Below are 23,704 nucleotides of genomic sequence, written 5' to 3' on the forward strand. Positions count from 1 at the left end.
AATTGGAAAATAAACCCACAAGATTTTCTGGATTGTTTAACAATGGAATTCTACCTAAAACAGTAAAAAAGGACGGGTCGAAGACCCAAATCCCGGGTCGAATGGAAAAACGATCAATGGTACAAAACAGAGAGAAAAAGGTGGACTACTTTCATTTTCATGTATTATCAAGGCTAAAAAACTGGCCCTTAGTGTCCTACTCGTTTTTTTTTGTCATCGTTATCATTATGAGTATAATATTACTACTAGTAGTGACACTTTTATTTTTCAAGACATGAAATGTTATTATTTCAAATTTATAAACTGTAACAGTAAATCATTCACTATTAAAAATGAAATTAAATACTACTACTAATAAAAAGTGATTATATACTTTGATTGGATGGAAAAAATTCAAATAATGATTATAAACAAAATTAAAATTAAAAACACTGCAAAAAAATGAAATTGGGTACAAACAAAATATGTGTGTGAAGATGGTCCCAACTAAATTGTAAACCAAAGAGGAGTCGACGGAGAATCTTCATCTTCCTGACTCTGCGCCTGTGTGATTGCCGCCATTATTGCTCTATTTTTATAGTCGCTCATAATATATAACCGTTTTTTGTTACCTCGCTCACAATTCGTAACCATTTTATATATTTGCTCCTATTTTTCGATGGCGACGACGGCAATGGCGACGGCGACCGTAAACCTGCCTCCTTCTTCAGCTTTCATGTCTTCAACACCTGATTGCCTCACGTCTTCCGGCAACACGGTCACCGATATTTTATTCCACCGCCAATTACCTAGACCACCACTCCGCCTTCGTCTCTCTTCTACCAGTACCCGCTGCAGCTATGACGACAACGCTACGGACTCTGATTCCACCGTTACTGCCTTTCCGCCCAACGGTTTCGCATTCCCCGTACGTATTCAATTTCTCTCCCTACTCGTGCCTGTGTTTTCATTTGGAATTGGAATATTGCGTGGTTTAAAAAAAAAACGGTTTATTTTCGATATTGGAGGAATTAATGCATGTGACTTGAATATTTGTTGATGATTTATGTCTATAATGGGGAAAAACATGTTTAATTGATGAAATTTGGACGGTCTCATCTGATTGTGAATCAAATTTACCTAGTTGCTCTGTTTATTTCATGATCTCCTGAAGAAAGTCGATTACTCATCATGCAGAGGTACTTGTTGCATATATAACATTAGTGTATTGTAATCTCGTTCATGATGCATAGCTGAATGTATAACTCTCTATTGACAATGACGACTGCAAATTAGGATTGCCCAAGTTGCCTGCTCCGTCATTTACTTCCTTGATTCAATACAATAGAAAGTCGGTTCAGCTGTGCTAAATGTTTGAATGATGGCATGTTGCCATTGCATTACTGGCAGCTCTTTAATTTTTTTTCCAACATACTATGTGTTATCCTAAAAGGTAACTTGAATTGTTCTGCGTTTCAGTCTATTGATAACAATTGGAGGCTGACTCGGGTTAATTTAAATTCTCAAAGGAAAACGAAGATCATCTGTACTATTGGCCCTTCAAGTAGCTCGCGCGATATGATCTGGAAACTGGCTGAAGCTGGAATGAATGTGGCTCGTTTAAATATGTCTCATGGTGATCATGCATCACACCAAAAAACTATAGATCTGGTCAAAGAATACAATGCACAATTTGAGGACAGAGTTGTTGCCATAATGTTAGATACCAAGGTAACGACTGCATGTCTCAACGTGTTACATCTGAACTATCCACTTATACAGAATCCTACTACATAGTTACTGGCACTGTGGCACATAATAAAGGATAATCCTAAATTCTGTTCTTGTGTCCATATCACTGCATAATTAGTTTATATTTTTACAAGACAACTTACTATGGACCCTATTTTTTTATATTTGTTAAGCATGATAATATGATTCTTTTATGCATGTGATTGCCATAAGCTTGTCTTGAGTTGTTTACTTAATTTTTTACTCTTTTGCTTTTTCTTTGTACTTTCCTATAATACCATAAACAACATAAAACTGTTCTTTTTGACTCAACATGTAAATCAGTTATAAAACAAAACATCATGATGAACTCTATATAAACCTTAATGATCTTCATTTAGGGCCCTGAGGTTAGAAGTGGGGATGTTCCACAGCCGATCCTTCTCAAGGAGGGACAAGAGTTCAATTTTACAATCAAAAGAGGAGTTAGTACAGCTGACACAGTTAGTGTTAATTATGATGACTTCATAAATGATGTTGCTGTTGGAGATATTATACTGGTTGATGGTGAGTACTATCTGTTCTATAGTGAATTCAGAAGGTGTACTTTTTTCAGTCATTTGCCCATATTTTGTTCTTAGGTAGCACAGATGATGGTTTTACTTTTTATAGGATGGGTTTGTATAACATTGTCTGACGGGTCAAGATCTTGATCCAGTCACTAGCAAAATATCAAAAACAAAGAAAAACGGAAGAGAGAATAACTACAAATATGTCTTTATATATGAGTTTATGGGCACCGCCTCATGGATCTTGACCCATCAGACAGTTGGACACAAGCTTTTACGCTTTTTATATTGATTTCTGTCTACCTTCTGAAAGTTACAGTTATCAATTGCACTCGAACCATGTGAATCGTACTCCTCACATGCCAACAATAGGATGCATGATTGGAATGATCTTTTGTTTCACTTCTAGTAATTAACTAATTATATATTTATATAACACAAGAGGAATTTAAATGTGAGAATGATATAAGGAGGAATGTTTAATGCCTTTTAGCTTTTTTATGCATTTGTAGAATGGGTATAACTTTTGTATCTAGTATTCATAGGAGTTAGGGTTGTTTGAATGTATAAGTGGAACAGATTGTGCATGCAAGTTAATTGCATCACAACTGGATGTATGTGGTAAATATGATGCTTATTCTGCAGATAGTTCCATTGCAGTATTTATTGATTAGCTTTGTTACTAAAATAACTTACTACGGGTGACTATCTCTTATAGGTGGAATGATGTCTTTTGCTGTGAAATCGAAGACAGAAAATTTGGTAAAATGTGAAGTAGTTGATGGTGGAGAACTGAAGTCAAGGCGTCATCTGAATGTGCGCGGGAAAAGTGCGACACTCCCTTCAATAACAGGTTGGTTGAGTTTTTCCAATTCTCTGATTTGTAAGTATCATTTTCTGTTTTTCTAATTATACTTACCAGAATGGTAAATCTTCAATTGTGTGGCACTTGCAATTGTCACAGAAAAAGACTGGGAAGACATTAAGTTCGGTGTGGATAACCAAGTTGATTTCTATGCTGTTTCTTTTGTCAAAGATGCCAAGGTTGTCCTTGAACTAAAAGATTATCTCAAACGTGAGTCCTCTGAACATCTTATCCTAAAAAGCAGGCCTTCTTTGATGTTTTGATTGCATGCTTAACTGGACTTAAAACACCTTATCTGCACTCTGCAGGTTGCAGGGCAGATATTAGTGCAATAGTAAAGATTGAAAGTGCTGATTCCATACCAAATCTTCATTCTATCATTTCTGCATCTGATGGGGTTAGTGTAACCCATGTGCTAGTGGAAGTTCTTACGTTACTGACGATAAATGGGTTCATTGAGTAGATTAAGGAACTACATCTAATAATTACACAAAGTATGAATAATTTCTTAAAGTATCTTGTAGGTGAATTAATGTTAAGAATTACATCTGTAAGATATTTGTTAAATGTGAGAGTGTATGTATGTCTGGAAAAGATTTTTGGAAAGTCAGAAGAATAAGGTATTCTTTAAATTGGCCTATTCTTTTGAAACAGTGGAGTCAACCCAGAAACTAATAGATCCTGCTCTCAAGCCTTCAGATTTTTCGGCTGTGATGTGTGAGTCGGTACTCTGTAAGGTTACAACAGCTGCTGAAGTCTAACCCAATCACTTAATGTATAACACTGACCTAATTTATACTAGTACATTGCCATATCCGCAACCGTAGCCCACTACCCAACAACTCTTTGAGATTACTTGGATTCTTTTTTAAGTTCAATTCTTAATATTATTTCTCTTAGTTTATCTGTGACCTCATCATAAAATGTTCATATATTGTCTTAACTGTGGGTTTATTAATTCTTCAATAATGATGGTGATAGGCAATGGTAGCTCGTGGTGATCTTGGAGCTGAACTCCCGATTGAGGAAGTTCCCTTGTTACAGGTACTTAATGCTAAAAGATGGAATTTAGTATTGCTCTTTATACATGTTTTGCTTGCTGTATTGTGAATTACGATGAACTTTCTCAAAGGATATAGATCTCCAAAATTCCACGAGATGGGAGAAAGAAAGGCAAAACATGACTTTGCTTTATATCATTTAGAATAAAAAATTTTAGGAGAGCAATTGATGGTCATGAAAAATTGGAAGGGCAGTTTATCTTGCATGATTATAGTTCACTTATGCTCCTTTTTCTCTCTTCATTGCATGTAGTAGTTTCCTCTCTTCCTGCTGTTCATTTTTAATCTTTCTGTTCTTCTGTGGTATACAACTATACTCTTTCCTGGTCTCAATACTGTAATCAGGCTTGGCAAGAATGTAGGTATACTAAATGCATATCAAAATAAGTGGATTTAATCTTGGCATGAGCTAAATATTGCCTTCATTTTCTGATAATTTATTTGGAGAAACTGATACGACTGCGTTGATTGGACTGAAGGTGTATTCAAGGCAGAGGCTTGAGTGAAAGAGACACCAGTCTTAGTTATTTTTATTGATCAATTCTTAAATTATTATTGTTGCTTTGATTACGTTACAGGCTTTATATGTTTTGCATGGGTCTGGTTAGAATTTAAAAGCACTAAAACGCATTTTCAATGCTAAAGGCTTATGTTTTTCTAGATTATCCCCACGGCCTACTTAGGCTGTTTGCAGAGCTTTCAACTCTACTAACCTTATTTGGGTCTAGTTCATTTAATCAGGTGATTTATGATTCCCTATTTGTATACAGGAGGAGATCATAAGAAGGTGTAGAAGCATGCAAAAACCAGTTATAGTAGCTACAAATATGCTAGAGAGTATGATTGATCACCCAACACCAACAAGAGCTGAGGTTTCTGACATTGCGATTGCAGTACGAGAAGGTGCTGATGCAATAATGCTTTCAGGAGAAACAGCTCATGGGAAGTGAGTTATCTTGATCTCAGGGGACTCATGCTTGAAAGTTGTCGCTCAAGTTCTTCGTTCGAATTTCCAGTTGTTATTTTGTCGCCATTTTCTAAATTGCAGATGAAACTGATAGTTTAGGCTTGCTTGGGTTATCAGTTTATTCCAACTTAAAATGGTTGTGTTTACTGGAACTGATACTTCTCAGCTGGATATTTGAATATGATCTAACTTCTATTTTCTTAAATTTTACTTTCCTTACAACCAAACCATAATCTTAAGAGCAACTTGAAATTTCTTATTTTAATCAATGAACCTTGAATTAGCTAGCACCTTAGCAAGATAACTTAATGCATGATTATGCTATTTGTTTCTGTTTAAACTGATGAAAAAAATAGTTTACTAATGCTTTAAATTAGATGTATTCTTCATTACATTATTTTGTATTTCCATATTAGATTTCCATTGAAGGCAGTTAAGGTGATGCATACTGTGGCCCTGAGGACTGAATCAAGCTTGCCGTTTACCAGCAGCTTACTGAGTGGAGCTGCTGCTTATAAGGTGCGTGTAGTTCTTAGTGTCAGGATTTCTCTAGCAGAATTAATGGTAAATATTTGTAAATGAGATCATAGTTTATGTGTTTTTGGTGACCATATCCCTAAGTTCTTTCCTTGATTTCTAACGGGATGTTACAAGGAGATCATTTTCAGTCCATAAGGCTGGTCAAAGTCACAACCTTGGCCAGTCCATAAACCCTCCTGTACAGGCATTAGCCAATAGCCAGATAACTTATTTTTCCTCTTCCTATCCATATCCCTCTTCTTGCCTTTCTCTTTGATTTTCCTCCTCTGTTAGCTTCTTGTTCCTCCTCCCACTCCTCTTTTATTTACATCCTCCCTGAGCTCAGGATTTTTGTTGTGAACATAGTTTAACCTCTAATTTACAATGTTTAAGTGGTTAGGTTTTGACTTGGAATTTTCTTGACTTAATTTTTCTTACTGTTTGAGTTTGTGTTATTTCTGTTTGATATAGCAGATCCATATGAGTGATAGGTTTGCCCTTCATGCCACCGAAATGGCCAACTCTCTGGGTACACCAATCATAGTTTTCACAAGAACAGGTTCTATGGCAATAGCTTTGAGTCATTATCGACCATCTTCAACAATATTTGCTTTTACAAATGTGTAAGTTTTTATAGTATCAGCATTCCCTAATAACATGTATGAATTTTACCAAGTTTAATTGTTGTGATTCTTAACAGCTATAATTTGACACAACCATATCCTCAACGCCATGTGTCTATCTCTCTTGAAGCGTCTCTTGGTTCATGCTCTGAATATTCTTCCTTATGATGTATTATTGCTAGTTTCCTTTTGTTTTAGGACAATTTTGTTTTATGCCCAACTTTGAAACTTCTCTGATCGAATGTTACCATTGCCAACACCAGTTCCATAATTTAAAGTGCTGTTGTATTTATTCTGCCACCTTTGTTCTTTCTGAGTAATGATACAATAAACAGCAGACCATAACTTTACGAATTATGGGGGCAATAGAAGTTGTTATGGTGTGAGAATTCACTAGTATGGAAACTGAGAGGAGAGACTCGTGGATTAAAAAACATGAAAATGCGTATCTGATAAGATATCCAGGCTGTGTTCATGATTATGTAGACAATAGGTAGAGGTGGACTAGTCATAGATAAATTAATGCATTCAAAACGACTGGGCCTTAACATATCCATAAGCATCTACATTTCTGTTAATGTGTCTATAGATATTTATTTGTTGGTAACTGATCCTGATTTTCTTGCAGTGAAAGGGTGAAGCAGCGTCTGTCCCTTTATCATGGCGCAATGCCCATACATATGGAGTTTACAGATGATATTGAGGAGACCTTCTCTCAAGCTCTGAAGCTTCTATTGGTGACAAAATGATATTTTTATGATTTCTTTAGCTTGCTTCTTGGTTTGTTTCTGATATATACTGCACGTTTTTTTGTATTTTATCTACAGAACAAGGGTCTTGTGGCTGAAGGGCAGTATGTAACTCTGGTCCAAAGTGGAGCACAACCAATTTGGCGACGAGAATCCACGCATCATATTCAAGTACGCATAGTGCAGAGCTGATGCACGGATAAGAGGGAAATAAAGCTACTGCTGTGCAGAGATATCGCTAGATAATAAATCTTCAGTTGAGCTAAAATCGGGGTAAATATGTTTGAATTTACTCTACTGTAGTAATAAAATTACATTGTCACTTTGTTTTACAACGTTAATGTTATTGCTTGCAAGTTATGATATTAGCATTTATAGAAGGGTGATTGGTGATATTGCTTGCAAGTGGTGCTCAAATTTAAGGTGCTAGTATTAGTGAAATTCAAGACCAAATATGATAGATTGGGATTGAGGATCTATCTACAGAGAAGTAGAAATAGCATTTATAGAAGGGTGATTGGTGAGTGTTGGAGATGATACCCTTAAGTTAGGTGCAGTTTTCTCATTTAGGAATCACTTTGCGAAGATGAGATAAATATGATAAAGAAGCTTAGTTAGCATCAAAATACACATAGACATCTGTTAAAGAAGTTGCATAATTATTTTCATGAGAGCAGCACATCAATTGTGGAACCAAATTAAAGAGCCTTGTCACAAGTTGCCCTTGATTTCAAGCCGTAGGCACATGAGTCGCAGACGACGAATCTCTTCTCTTCTCCAATTCTTGAGTACAAACAAAGCGTGACTTGGATAAAATCATCCCCTGATTGAGTGAGGCAGAGTTGCTACACAAGTTAGATGATGTATTACACCTCATAATCCTCATCATCTTCCCCTTCACCCTTCCCTGTGAACTTCATGCTCTTGTACCACGACGCACACGCTATGTATATCATGAGATCAATGACCGTTAGCCCCGCGAGGAGGAAGTAGAACCTCTCCAGATGCCCCTTGTTGAGGTTCCCCGGTATCCACCCGGGCATGTTGTCCACTGTCGATATCTTCATCACTATTGACACCAGCAGGCTGCTCACGTAGTTCCCCAGCGAGATGGATGTCATGCACAGCGCGCTCCCGAAGCTCTTCAGCCCATCGGGTGCCTGAGCGTTGAAGAACTCCAGCTGCCCCACGTACATGAACACCTCCGATGCCCCTATCAGAGCGTATTGCGGGACCTGCCAGAATATGCTCAAGGAGCTCGACCCTTGGCAGTGTTTGCAGTCCTTTCTTGCATATTTCAGCCTGTAGCACTCGACTATCCCGGCCGAGACCATTGCCATCACCGCGATCACGAGGCCAATCCCCATCCTCTGGAGCTCGGTGAGCCCATTGGAGTCCTTCCTCACCCTGCGCACGATGGGGTCGACCACCCTCCTGTATAGGAATATGAAGAGGGCCACGCTGAGGATGTCGAAGCTGGACATGCTTGCAGCAGGGATCCGGAAGTTGGAGATCTGCGTGTTCATGGCATCGCCCTGCTCGACAAAGAGGGAGGCCATCTGCGTGAAGACGACGGAGTAGATTATGGTGCAGAGCCAGATGGGGAGCAGCCTCAGTATGCACTTCACCTCCTCCACTTGGGAGATGGGGCAGAGGCGCCACGGGTTGTTGGACTCATTCTGCTTCAGCTCGTCGAGATCTTGCTGTGTCACAAATGCTGCCCTGTCCAAGAATCTGCAACAAAAACTCATGTCAATAGATGATACCTAACTTTATGTAAGTAAATTTCGCTTGTGTTGAAGTGTATCACAGCTTACTTGATCCCCTGCGTGTGGAGCATCTTCCGGCCACCATTCTTGGACCCCTCGGTCTCGTACAAGTTGGCGTCCTCGCCCTGTGGGATCCTCACACTGCACTTCTTTGTGGCAGAGACCAAGACCTGGGAAATGCGGGAGAGGGGATTGCCACTGGGCTTGAAATGGCGGTAACGCTTGGTGCCTCCGAGGAAGAGGAGGAGCGCGAGGGTGGCAGAGGCCGTGGAGGCCCAGAAGCCCAGCGCCCACAGGCCTTCGTCCTCAAAGTATCCCAATATAGTGTTGGAGAAGAGCGAGCCAAGGTTCAATGCAAGGTAGAAGTAGCTGAAGAAGGCCACTTTCGAATATCCCTCAATCGGATCCTCTACATCGAATTGATCAGCACCAAATGTAGCTATGTTGGGCTGGTAGCCGCCATTGCCAAGAGCAACCATGTATATAGAGATGTAGAAAAGCCCCAGCTCCCAACTCGAATGCGTGTTGCATTTCGTGTTCTCATCCCCACACCCCCCGGGCTTGAGCAAGAAGACCTGTGTGGATAGTGACAAGAGCACTAGACCCTGTTTGGAGAAAATGGTAAGCAAAGTTTCTGATCATGTGATGTACTGTTATAAAAAGAGAGAGATGCTTACAATGACAAATATGGACTGAAATATGGCACAAGTTTTATATCTTCCCCAATAAGAGTCACTAAGGAAAGCACCAACAAGAGAGAATATGTAGACAGTCCCGGTCCATTTGCTCACGCTGTTAGCTGCTTCCGCGTTGTCTTGCTGCAGCACGCGAGTTAGGAACAACACCAGATTCACTCCCACCCCGAAAAATGCTAGCGTCGCTAGACCTTGATTCACTGCATATACACCAAATTATTCGTCAAACTAATTTATTTAGTCCCATTTTCTTTCTCATTATAATTATTAGAGTGATTTCAAGAACACATCCATTGTTTCATATTACTCACAAAGCAACATATCATATGTTGATTTGGAGATTGTCAAGAGTTATTCTATTTGCTAGACTGATTTAGGTAATGAAGGTGGAATGATTATTCAATGTTCACGTGCAATTTTATCAATATTCCTTATGTAACATACTGCCTAGATTCGTGTAGAGAAAATAGTTTGCTTAATTTCCACTTGCTGCAAAAAATTAGACGTGAAACCTTTGCTTTGGTCTTTCCCAAAAAATACAAGCATTACAACTGACTATTGAAAGGTTCCATCCCTTGGCTTTCCATGGATCATCACCCACACAAGAAAAGACCAATATTATAATGTTTCAATTTCTTTCAAGAAATTAATTAAGGATGGTAGAATTGAACATGATAGGAGAGAGAGATGATGGAGGGAAAAAGAACCTAACAAAAACGACTATGATATAGAGGCTTTCCAAATTGACATCTAAATATTAAGATAATTAAACAGAGATGGGAATTTGGGAGTGCGGTATAGCTAATTGATGAAATTGACAAAGATCCACCTTTTTTTTTAAAAAAGGAACACATTTTACGTCAAAATATTTAGTTTGGGAAAATTTTATCTTTAGTGGAGGTATTATAAAGATACAAACTTTTTAAAACCCAATTGTGGTAATATCAATAAAAAAATTTAATCGAAGTTTACAAGAGTGATGAAGTCTTGAGTTCGGTAAAAGTGATAAGATCGCATTTATTTAAACTAATTTAGTCACCCTTTTGAAAGGAGACTAATTAATTTGGAGAAAATAGCAAAGCTCATGTGATTCGCAAATAATGCTAAGTGCTGTCATCAATGCACTCATTATCATATTTTGCAAAAAAGCAGTGATATACTATACTCCCTCTAATTATATTAAAAAATTAATTTCTACATGGGATATATGTTCTGTTTAGTTGTCGATCATTTTCCATTTCTAGTGGTTACGAAAAAAAACAAGAAAAAGCAAAAAAATGATTTAGCCCTTGAGAGAGAGATAGAGAGAGTTAATGAATGAGCCAAAATAGTGTCTTCTTATACATATGAAATCCAAATTTAAGCCTTGTCGAATAGAGAAGAAGAACAAGTGGCACCTCCCCTCTTCATGCAAACAATTAGTCTTGGATTACGTGTCATCTTAGTCTGTTTCTTTTGTTACATTTTGCTTCATCACTTTTGAATAAAATTTATGAGCAAGAATGTTACTCAACTTAAAACGGTGAGTAAAATTTTAGTGGACCAGAATTGGCTATTTATATGCATAATTTTGATGTGGGTGTGATAGGATTTGCATGCCACTACACTTGGACACTTGCAAATTGCAATCTCTCTTTCAACATTAATTTCCTCCACAACCCAAATTGTCAATTTCAAGAACGTCAATTTTGATCCATTTGAAGTTGTAGAATGTTTAGTGCATATGCAAAAAGACACTCTCTTTAGTTCTTTGATGTGAAAGTAGACCACGATTGAATTCACCCTTTATTTTTGAGACAATAATGCAAATATATGTGATAGAAGAGGTAGACTTACATAGTATGATGGTCCCAGCAGACCATTTTCCAGTTCGGTCTCGAATTGCAAGTTGTCCATGAAAATCAACACTTCCATCACATGTGTATTCTTCTTCCTTCAATTTGTGAGCCTAAAAATAAAATAAATCAAGTTATTATGCATGCTTTAGAATGTGATGCATACTGTGATGAGAGTAGGTTATGATTAAACACCTTGGATAATTCTAAGGATCCCATTTGAAGGAGAAGATGAGGGATTGTGTAGTGAAGTTGTGTGAGTTAAGTTGATGGGGAGAGTTGTATATATGAATATTGTTGAAGAAGGAGTTGAGAATATATGGAGGCAAGAAACAGGTAGGGTATATATAGAGGTGGGAGGGAGAAATGGAGGGCTGAGATTTAAGGATGAAAACATAATGGGAGTGACAAAATCCAGATGGCTCAGCATTTTGGAACACTGGTGTTGTCACACTCTACATATCAATTTACTCAATTTCAATTCATGGTATATCCAATATCATTGGATTAAAACCAGTCAAAAATTCCACTATTCCTCTAATTGTGGCTATATTTTTAGGGAGTGGGAGAGAGTGGATGAAATTAAGTGATTCACTTTAATTAATTAGTTGAATTTAGTAGTAGTAGTAGTAGTAGTACTCCCTACTTATTATCAAGAGTTTATTGCACCAAATAGATTATATAATTGTATTTTAGAAATTATTGTCTCATAGTATTAAACAAAACATAGTTACATGGTTGATACTAAATTAAAAAATAGGAGTATAATTTTTTTTCTCAAATAAGTGCTAATTTTTTTTCTCAAATAAGTGCTAGTAGTTTTTTTTCTCAAGGAGTTTTTTTTTTGTTTGGAGATTATATGAAATAATGAAATCATTATTATAATCCTTTCATGGTGATTTAATGAAATGCTGCATAAATTATTTCTTAGATACCCCAAAGAATTTGTAGTGGTCTCTGGGGGAAATGGTAAAAATATGACAGAAAAGAACTAAAAAAGCCAACTCCTCATATTCTTAAAATGTATTTCATCATTTCATTTGATTTTCCATCTCTTGTAGCAATTCAATGTTCAAGAAAATGCAATGAACATATTATGTAAGTGTAGAAATGACATGTTTGATTGGATTTGGACCTGAAGAGAACAAACATTTTAGGGGCTATAATCAAAATTTTATTGAAAATGTATTTTAGTGGTAGATTTAAATTGTTTTATTATAATTTTTTTTGTCCTATTATTTTCCTTTTATCTCTATGGTGGAGAGGGACAAGCGAGCTCGGTTGAGCCACAAGGAATTAATGTTACTGTTTATAAGTCAACAAAAATATATGAGAATTGATAGGGCCTTTTTGCATGTACTATTCTCGCTAATAAAGTTGATTTTCTCCTACTTGAATGATAGTAGTATATATTCTAAATTCATAAGTAGCCGAATATGTCACACAATATTTATATAGGGACATATAAAGTGAAATTTATCCATATGGCAGAATTTATGTGCATCGAACTTCTCATAACGTATTATATGTATTATCGAATATTGTTGTAAAATCAAATGTTCTAAACAAGGCCTTTTCATATTAGTAAAAAAACTTCTGCGTATTCACCATCCTCATTTCAAATTTATTTATTTACTAATCAAAATGAATATTTAATTAGAATGGATATACCCAAATGTTTCCTCTTTACATGGAATATTAAATGGCAGTGTTCGATTTAATGGATTATTTACACAAGATTGAGTTATAGAATTATATTAGCATTTAATTCAAAAGATATGCTCAGATACTTAACTTCGGAACAATAACACATAAAATTCATCTTGTATTAGCTTATTAATCTCGACTTTTCTCTGTGCCAATTTTAGTCTAGGATAATCTCGAATCAGTTTAACTATGATAATCTCGTGACAATTAATATTGAGCTACTAATCGCCCAAGTAGTATTAATTTGATTGTCTATAACTATTTCCCTAGAAAGCTAAAAAATAAAACACGTGATATATGAATATTCTAGAAAAAGACATAAAATTCAGAATAAATTAAAGATCGAGTGAGGCTAGAAAGGTATACTAGTAAAAGCTATCAACCACGAACGGATATGATTGTGCTGTTGCACCAGAGAATAAATCATCAAATACCTAATTTTCTCTCAGTATTTGTCCCTCACGAATAATAATATCTGTAAAAGAACAGGAAAAAAAAGCAATAAAAAATGAATAATAATATCTGTGAAAGAACAGGAAAAAAAAAAGCAATAAAAAATTGGAAGATCCTGTGTCCGTACAAATGTACAATGTAAAAGAAGACTTGCACTTTGTTTCACGAATTAAAAAGAGTGAATACAAAATTAGTCCTGGACTATGCATTTATCTCGCCAATGAACCCTGAACTTTAAAAATATCCACAGACAACTCTGGACTAAGCGTTTATCTCGAAAATGGTCCTTTTTCACTGTTTCGTGACAAAAATACCCTTTTGGGAGGTTTTGGGGAGTTTGGGCAATTTGGTCTTTTTACATTTTAAATTTGATACTCCCTCCGTCCCACAAAGATTGCTCAAACCCTCCAAAAGGGTATTTTCGTCATGAAACAGTGAAAAATGACCATTTTCGAGATAAACGCTTAGTCCAGGGTTGTCTGGGGATATTTTTAAAGTCCAGGGTTCATTGGCGAGATAAACGCATAGTCCATGGACTATTTTTGTAGTTCACTCATTAAAAAAATCAGACACTCCCTCCGTCCCGTAACAGGAGTCCTATTGGCACGTGTTTTAAGAAATGTAAAGAAAAGTGGATTGAATAAGTTAGTGGAATAAGAATTTCACTTATATACATATATTAGTTTTATAATAAAATGTTAGTGAAATAAGTTGATGGAATGTGAGGTCTACTAACCATTTATAGTAAAAGTGAAATAAGACTCTTATTGTGGACGGACAAAAATGGCAAAACAAGACTCTTATTGTGGGACGGAGTATTTTCTACATGGACTGGCATATTGATTATTGAATGAACTTCAGAGTCCTGATATTATAATTTCATTCCCATGTTTGACATCTAAATTAATTATTCATTTTAGTATTTATTAAAAAAATAAAATTTATTATTAATATAATCAATCGTACTTAATTAATTTAATTTTGAAATTTTTAAATTTTTAAAATTTTGAAAATTATACTAGTAGGGGAGTATAAATTTTGTGCAAGTTTTAAAATTAAGCCATTTACTATCAATTACTAATACACAAAACTTTAGAAACAAATAAACAATATCTTTAAACTCGTCAATTGCTCTGAAAAGGTTGCAACAGAGATTAGGAATCTAAGATGCCTTAAATATAGGTTTAGTTTCATCGTGTTTTAATTATTCAAAAAGTAAAAAAAAAAAAAATCATCACTTCAAAGTTAATGTTGATAATAAGTAGATGTATATTTTGAAGGATAAATTAATTGATAAAAATAATTCAAGCTAATTCATCACTTATTATGTAATAAAAATATTTTTTCCTCATAATAAACTAATCAATCTTGAAAAATTATACTACTACTCCATATGATAGAGTACTTGTTATGGTATAATTTCTCAATATTATGTCCTCCCCTATTTACATAAAATAATTGAAAATTCTCAGATTTCCCCATTTTCTTTATACTATAAAAATTAATTGCCAAATGTTTACTAAAAATAAAAGGTGTAATTGTTATCAGAGATGTAAGAAAAGCTTAAATAACATAAGTATCACTACCCAAACTTAGATATCTAGGTTGACTTCCTCTTCATAAACATCTCTTTGTATTTTTATCAATTGTTTCCAGCATTGATGTTACTCAATTCATATATCGTGTGCCTAGTCTAGGGAGAATAGGAAATTTGGACACTGACCCATAATTGAAGATATGAGAGGTGGCATGAGATGATAAGTTTTTTCCCATCCTATTCCTCTCAAGATCTTAAAAGATAGTCTTGTTACTAATATCTCTAATGGACCACGTGATGACATAAAAGAGGGATATCTGAATATTCTTTTCAAGATTTCAGAATGGGTCACCCATCCGAGAAAGGATGCAAGATATTTGGATAGACATATATCGAGATTCCAACAGTGGTAGCAGTAATACTAGAGGCACCAGAGAACCTGCAACATGAGATGATACGCTCAAATAATTCCACCTCCTCGTAAAATGCACATCGATCGTCGTCCGCTTTTGGAATGCCCACTTTGAAAAGATTAATGTTTGTATTGGGTCTTGTTAGAAGGATGAACTCACTTGCACCTGAGCATGCAACCGAGACAATGTTCTTGTACATATTTAGTACTCCCACTGCGGGACGTCGCATTTTTTATTGACTCGGATTTTAAAAAATTATTTGTCGACTTTATAAAAGTAAGTGGATAGAAAAAGTATGTGAGTCCTATAATGGATTATATGAGTATTAGTTTTATAATAAAATATAAGTGAAATGATTTAATTGAATATACGTAGTACATTTATAAAAATAGAAAAAGTGAAATAGAATATTTAATAGCACACAAACCAAAAAAAAGAAATATATTTGGACATTTAGTGATGGAAGAGGGAAGGTGGGAGGGAGTTTATAGTAATATAGCTAGAAAATGTAGAGTTTGAAGATAACATGAGAAATACAACTATATATCCGCAAACAGGGAACAAATTTAAATTTAATAACACGATATAGTGATATAACTTTTCTAGGCAAAATGACATTGATCTAAAATTACCAATAACTAAAATGTATACGTAACAATTGTAATATATACTACTCTTTAAAATAAAATCCAAATAAAAAACTGATGTACGAAATTAAATTGATCTATGATCGAAATAGCACGTGAACAATTTTGGACTACATTGTTAAGCTTGCAACTATACATCTACATAATTTTGATTTTTAACATAATATAATACTTATATAATATTTTTTTTATCAGCCATTCAGAAATTTTTTAACTGTCAATATTTTAGATATAGGATAGAATAAGACTAAACTAAATATGTAAATGTTAACATTATTAATTTACTAAAAGTACATGTGGATATTTTTATCAGTAATAAAACAGCTAATGACTTGACTTTTCAAAGAAAAAAGTAGATTGCCTTAGATTTTTGTCGTGTGTACATAATTTCCTCGAATCAAATACGGGAACACAAATGAGTAGGTTTTGACATTAGAGTTTAACATAAATAAATAAAAATAGTTGAGCTTAACAGTAATTAATTAGGTAATTAAAATAATCATAGTTTTTGTTTCATTGAGATAATAACGTTGTCTATGGATATAAAGTCGGTGAGAAACATGATGTACAGATAATACTACAGAGATGCGATGTCAATAAATAGTTGTTTGATAAGGTAGGCAACACAGTAGGAACAAATTGCATCCATTAATACAGAAGTTCTTTAACAGCTAAATAAAACCATTTTTCAATAAACAAATTAAAACCATTTTTGTTTGATCAATTTGTGTATCTTGTTATCTGTTATAATCTGCAGCGATTTGGGGAATTTCTTTTCAAGTCTAACTTGAAATCTCTTTTACCGACTGATTAGGCTCTCCTGGATATTCCTTCTCTTTGGGAAACTTTTAGTTTACAATTATATTCGTACATAAAATTATAGAATAATATCTAGTGAGATTGATCATAGTATAACTAATCTTAAATGCACAAAATTTAGTTCGCTACAGTTTATAGTAAAGGATTTAGTTTTCTATAATAAAATTTTAGCTCAATCCATGTTTTCAAATTCGTGTTGTGAACTAAAGAACTAAATTCGTGTTCTCTAGTGATTGCCCTATACCACCACTCTTAATATCTATATATATATTGACTTTAAATGATATTTTTACTCGGACCAAATGATACTTTTATCTATAACATGATATAAATTGATAGAGTATTTTTTTTTTAAATGTAATTGATATTTTTATAGAAATATATGGTACTTATTAATGCTACTTTTAATTCATGGAAATGATGCATTTAATAGTAGTAAATGTACTTCTTTGATGATTTGGAATTGTAGATTGTATGGGGTCTGATTCTGATCGGATCGTCTGTCCGCATGGTGCGACCATATGCAAGAAGTTTATTTCTTCAGAAAAACATAGATTTCCAGTTATTTGCAATTTGTTTCTTTCATTATGAGCATACTCGGTGTAGGTCTACATCACATATATAATTACAACAATATTAGGGCATCAATAACCTTTTAAGCACTACATTGTTGGCACTACAAGGCCACAATCAGTTAACACTACATTATTCATCTATTTTGTCTTGATTTGCATTTTTAATTATTTTATTTGTAACTCTCAGTTAAATAGATTAACGAATAAATGAAAAATAGTAAAATTTCATTATATAGTTGAAATAAAAAAAACTATACATTTTTTTAAAATTTACAGAATTTAAAATTAAAATTAGGAGAGAGAAAAAGAAGAATGGGAATGTGTGAAGAATGAAGTGAGGACCGTGTCTACTTACAGGTGATCAAAACTAAATTAGATTTTCAATTTTTTATAAAAAAAGTAATGTCACATGTCGCTGGTTGACGAAACTCGTGCTCAAGCACACACATACACTTTTTTATATAAAAAATTATCAATAATGGTTTCCCGTTTACTGCCTTGATGACTTGAACTCTCGACCTATCCCTAAACCCTTTAGAATCATTTGCAAATTACACTGATGAAGTAAATTTTACTTGAAAAAATGATATAAACTGTGCATAACAGTGAACCATATTTGAAAAGTTTCAAAGATAAACTATACTTGACGTTCATATGTTCTAGGTAGGTTGCTATAGACAAAAAATTTAGATTGACTTCAGCATAGCGACTAGCAAAAAAAAAAAAATCTTTACAATTGATACCTTCTCCTTGGATTTAACTCCTTCAATTTTAAGTTAAAATGCATGTGTTTATGCTAGATTGGGTCTTTTGTTCTTACATATTTTATTTGTAACCATTTTTTTTATGTTTTGTAGATTTTTAGTGTTGTGTTTTAGATATGTCCAGATTTATAATTATTCGTTGTATTTTGTTATGTATAATTTGTATTTGTACTTGGTTGCCAACTGTGTGACATGCCATTTCACTGAACACCTGATAAAAGAGATCTCGGTTAACGAGTGGATATTGTGTGTCTGATTCCTATAGCTATAATGTAGACAATACTCCATTACAAAAAAATGATTAGCTCCATAATATATGATCAAAGAACTTTAGTATGAGAAAAAAGTTATGTGAAGTAGAAATAGTCCACATAGTAGAAATTATGTAGAAAGATTAGGTGACCTAACTAAGTGATGTGCAACAGTGCAGGTGTCTATAGAGAGCCAATGAGTGTATGGGACTGTGTTAAAGACCAGACAACCTTCTTGTCATTGTCTAACCAATCATATTCATCCTCTGACGTACCTAAGTTAGTTCTTCATTTATTTTCAACAATAATTTAATTAATTCAAGCTTAATGGAATCTGACTCCCAATTCCAGAAAATGACAACACAAGAAAGAAAAGGGGAAAGATATGTGGACATACAAATTTTTATTTAGTCATGGCTCGTATCACCCATGCTTTTCATGATACATTGAAAATATGTAACAGTAAATCCAATAACTTATAATGCTACCAGTTGCAATCTCATGAAAGCTCGTCTATTTTTTACAACCTAAATGTCCTAATTTTTCTATTTAGTGTCATGCCACCATTAAACTTTGTTATTTGAGTAATCATTAGGCTTTCATTATTCAATTAATCCTTCATTAAGTGAGAGTAAATGATCAATCATCTCTATTTTTTTTATGCAAAAGCTCAAAACAAAAAATGGCAAGAAAAGATCGAACTTACAAATTTAAGGCTCAAAAGACCAACATATTAAGACAATAAAAACAACAATTGACAAAAAGCATAAAAGCAAAAAACAACACTAAGCCAGAATCTGAACACCTGCAAGCTAAAGATTTCACATAACCTATCAAGAGGAACACCAAAAGAACAACCAAAACAACACCAAAAAGCACTCCAAGCACCAACACACCCCAAAAAAGCAACCAAGAACAATTGTAAAACAAGAAAAGCACACATCCGAACTTCACCATCTCTAATTACCAGTTCGAATTGAGTAAAGGGTCCAAAGTCTCATCATTTGAGCGTTTACCCAAAAATGACCCACCTTTTAGGCAATTACCATTTAATACTTGTCGTTTCATTTTTTGGAATAAAAACGTCCAACGAAAATATTTCAGCAGTTGAAATATCGACTTGACATGTGAAACTATATGTTCATTGACTAATCGATGTGTAATTTTGGGATATGTAGTTTGGATACTCGACGTGTAAAATAATTTTCTTTCATATTAATATTCGGATCGCCGAAAATTTGTTATAGATAATTTTATTCTAAAAAATGAAACAATGTATATCAAATGGTAATTAGTTAAACGATGTGATATTTTTGAATAAACGCTCCAAACGATAGGAGAAAATTGACCTTTTATCACCTTTGAATTCAAGTTAAAAAAATTGCTTGGGGTCAAGAATATTGATATAAAAAAAATTTAGTTCGAAAATTGCAAATAAATAAAAGTGAAAAAGGGTTTACTCTTATCACTTTCAATTGTACTAAAGATATTAGGTGCATCTCTTTATTGAGGAATGAGGAATACGTATGATATGAGTTGTTAATGAATGGTATTGGACGGAAAAAATAGGTTGTAATTTGTTTAGTAACTTTGCCTATTACAGTGAGGCCAAAGGATAAAGAAAAATGATTGATCCCACAATGAGATCACAAAATTTGTTGTTTGAATGATGAATAATTGATGGAAGGAAAAAGTAATAAAGACGGTGTCACTTGTGTTTTACTTAATTCAACATTAAAAGAAATGTTGGCAAAAGTACCTAATTATAAGTAGTTTTTTATTCTTTAGGAAGCCATTTGTTCTATGATAACAAACACCTAATAAGATTGGAATTATAGTGCTCTACACGTCAATTGTAATTTCCAAGTTGAGTCTAGTCCCCTTAAGTTGAATTATAGGTGTTCTAGCTTTCAATGTTACAAATAATTAAAGAGCGATTTGGTGTATATAATTTTTATGTTAGCTTTAATTGATGTAACTTTTTTTATATTATTAACATAGTTCACATATTAATATTGTAAATCGAAATTAAAGAAGAAACGAGAAATTTAAGAGGATTATTTTTTGGATTCATTGAATTTGTTTATATTGTTAGCTTTGAATTTGAAATATGTAGACATTGTTTTGCTAATATAGTTATATATTTTCAAATTTTTAATAATAAACAAAATGTTCAAATCATTTTGTAAGACAAATGTTCAATAAAATAAAATATGAAACCATATAAACCACATACTCTAGCTAGTAAAACATAAATGTAAGTAAAGCAACAATTAATAGAACATGATAAAAGGAATCGCCGACAACAAATTAAGATCACAGTATAAGCTCCAACTACTATCCAGATTTATGTGTAAATCAACCTCTATGCGAATAGCAAGAAAGTGAAGTTGACGTACCAGTATTCATGATTTTAGAGTGTCCCGTTTTTCTAGTCTCTCTGGTCTTAATATAGTTCAAGTTTTCGATCACTAATTCCGATTTGGTATCAACATTTAAAATAGGATACTTATGACTATGATTTAATTAATCTTAATTGAGTTGATCATGCACAAAAAGTCTTTTATTATAACAACCAAATCCAAGCTTCGATGAATAAATTAACCATGACAACATTCTTAATTATAAGATTCAATCGATGAAAAACAATATTACTCAATATTACTTTTTAGTTCTCAAAGCATTTAATGAAACTTCAATCAAGTATTAATGAGCTGTACTCCATCTTTTATACATACAAATGTAGTCTCCTACTTCGAGACCAACAATCACCTTTCTACCAATGTATGATAGTTCAATCTTTGGCAAATTGCATTCCTATTGGGATGATTAAACATTCTCCAAGATCCATATATAGCATATGATCATCACAACCACGTGTACCGCCACGTGTACATCTCATCATTTTTGTCCACATTCTAGTAGCAATATATATTATATATATCTCGCCTAAAATACAAAATTAATAATTGAAATGTGGATGTATTCCTTTAAAAATTAGATTACCATACAATTCTTCAAATTGATGAAGAAAAGTAATTGACGCAAAAAACTTGTATAAATCCGAATGTACTCACCATAATTAAATGTAATTAGAACTATTAAAGTTCAATTAAATTTTATAGATTTCTAATTTGAAACATGTCAGTACGTCTCTAGAATTTTTCATTAACTAGATAAAACGAACTGTACATATGGATGCACGCAAGTATATATCCATTTATAAAATACTATAGTCAAACGAATAATAAATTAATAAGTAAACCTATTTAATAGGAAACTCGATAAAAATTTGAAAACAAGGAAACTGGAATAAGTGGTGTACTTTGGTGCAGCTTATGGCAATATGCAGACGTAACATAAACATTAAGAATGATGAATAGAAAGTGTAAAATGACTCTACATATTAATTATATATACTATAGTATTGTGATTAGTGGATAATCCAGTTTTATAAAATTAAGCGTGTTGGCTAGATAGCTGTACTTGATCAGCAAATCTATTTATGGATACTGCTTTTTACCATAAAGGAAACATGACCTAATTAATATTTTTTTTCAGTAATTATTTAATTATTTTAAAATTTATGGTGCTATACACCAATTGTGTAGCTCTTCACACTCTCAAGAGGGGACAAATTATAATCATTTGGTTAGGTCACTGCACAATCACATTTTCAAATTATAATACTACAAGTTGCTAAAGTATTAACAAAATTGCCCTTAAGTTTGGCGTATATATGGCACCAATAAAAGGGTCAGGCAATATCCTTTTACTTATTATTATTAGATATCCTTATAGTGTCTTCTATGAGTATGTTAGTGTAACCCTAATTAAAGTCTTATTACATTAAAATGTAAGAAAAATTAAGGATATGTATTTACAAATGAAAAGATAAAGCAGAGATAAACATCATAAAATATGGATTTCCAGCTATTTTTGAATGATAAATTAGATTTATCCTTATTCATCAAGAAAAAGGTTCATTACTTTTGGGTTTCTAAAAGGAAACTGGCTACATCTTAATTCGATAATATATATAATAACATCTCCTAATCCTTTCTTTTTTGAAAGGCTCATCTTCTAATCCATAACAAATTAACATGGATTTGGTGCTTTGTCATAAGTGATCTTTCTGATTATTGTTTTTACTTTACCTATCATGTGATCTTTACCCTCTCTTCTTGTCACGCCCCCAAACTCATTAACAATTATTATACATTCTAAACTACATATCGTGCTTAATTATAATACACTATTACTATTATTAAACTTTTGCATATGATATTTTATAATTCAGTGCAGTACTACCGCACCTAATTAATTGCTATACAAATGGAAAAATATAATAATTAGGAGTATATACTATGTAGAACATTTATTTACTTTTTTCTAACACTTTCACTAATTCACAGTTAACCAAAATAAATCTTTTAATTGGCAAGTCTCTTATTACGATCCTTCCATCCCAATATTTAAAGATTTATAATAATTAATATGTGTTGAAATGAGTACTTGGAGAATAAAACTAGAGAGAAAAAATGTGTGATCCACATATTCAGTATACTATTTAGTACTAGTAGTATTTAGTTAAATATCTTCCTTTTCAGTTAGATATTAAATCCTTGTTAATGTTGTCAACAATAAAGTGATTCTTTATTAAACCCTTTTCACGCCAATTACAGCTAACCGAATTAAAAGGGGCAAATAATTTGATTCTCAAACCCAAATATAAGAGCAGCTTCTCAATTTGTTGGCCACTTAAAAATTAGATGGGTGGTCTTCAAATAAAGTATGTCCTCATTCAAAATTTTCCTCTAAATTTAGTGACACAATTAATCTACTGTAATTAGTAGTAATTGAATTTGGCAGTTTCACAGATCAAATTTACGATCAAATATAAATTTTTATAACAAATAATTAAGTATATGAGTCAACAAATCAGAAGTTGTAAAATATAGGAATATCTGATAAATTGATATTTTAAAATCTAACCCAGGTCAATAATTTGGCACCCAGATTGTTGACCGGGATTGGATTTATAAATAAATTTAATTTATTAGGTAATTTTTGTTATTATTGTTTTATTGGTGAACTTGAAAACTTGTACTTAAGTGAATTCATTGAATTAGCTATTCTTATAAATAAACAATTTAAGTAAGTATATACGTTTAGG

The 23,704-nt window shown here is 33.3% G+C and overlaps 2 protein-coding genes across 3 annotated transcripts; one reads left to right on the forward strand and one right to left on the reverse strand.

The window, feature by feature from the left end:
• Positions 1–461: 461 nt before the first annotated feature.
• Positions 462–7,443, forward strand: LOC125208898 (pyruvate kinase isozyme G, chloroplastic). Of its 2 annotated transcripts, none has more exons than XM_048108412.1 (12): positions 462–907; positions 1,459–1,710; positions 2,112–2,277; positions 2,998–3,132; positions 3,244–3,354; positions 3,453–3,541; positions 4,126–4,188; positions 4,976–5,151; positions 5,589–5,691; positions 6,163–6,314; positions 6,943–7,051; positions 7,142–7,443. In XM_048108412.1, exons 1-12 carry the CDS (start codon positions 659–661, stop codon positions 7,253–7,255), a joined length of 1,719 nt encoding a protein of 572 aa, XP_047964369.1. In that variant the 5' UTR covers positions 462–658; the 3' UTR covers positions 7,256–7,443. The 2 variants fall into 2 exon arrangements, with proteins under 2 accessions (XP_047964369.1, XP_047964370.1); XM_048108413.1 differs by having other exon boundaries at positions 463–907; positions 6,166–6,314.
• Positions 7,444–7,655: 212 nt separating this feature from the next.
• Positions 7,656–11,674, reverse strand: LOC125208897 (protein NRT1/ PTR FAMILY 7.3-like). The gene is made up of 5 exons (XM_048108410.1): positions 11,558–11,674; positions 11,364–11,475; positions 9,510–9,727; positions 8,881–9,437; positions 7,656–8,797 (listed from the first exon to the last, which is right to left on the reverse strand). The coding sequence occupies exons 1-5, from the start codon at positions 11,579–11,581 to the stop codon at positions 7,930–7,932; spliced, it is 1,779 nt and encodes a 592-aa protein (XP_047964367.1). The 5' UTR covers positions 11,582–11,674; the 3' UTR covers positions 7,656–7,929.
• Between the last annotated feature and the right edge of the window lie 12,030 nt (positions 11,675–23,704).

This window comes from Salvia hispanica, chromosome 3 (genome assembly GCF_023119035.1).
Source record: "Salvia hispanica cultivar TCC Black 2014 chromosome 3, UniMelb_Shisp_WGS_1.0, whole genome shotgun sequence".
Lineage (NCBI taxonomy): Eukaryota > Viridiplantae > Streptophyta > Magnoliopsida > Lamiales > Lamiaceae > Salvia > Salvia hispanica.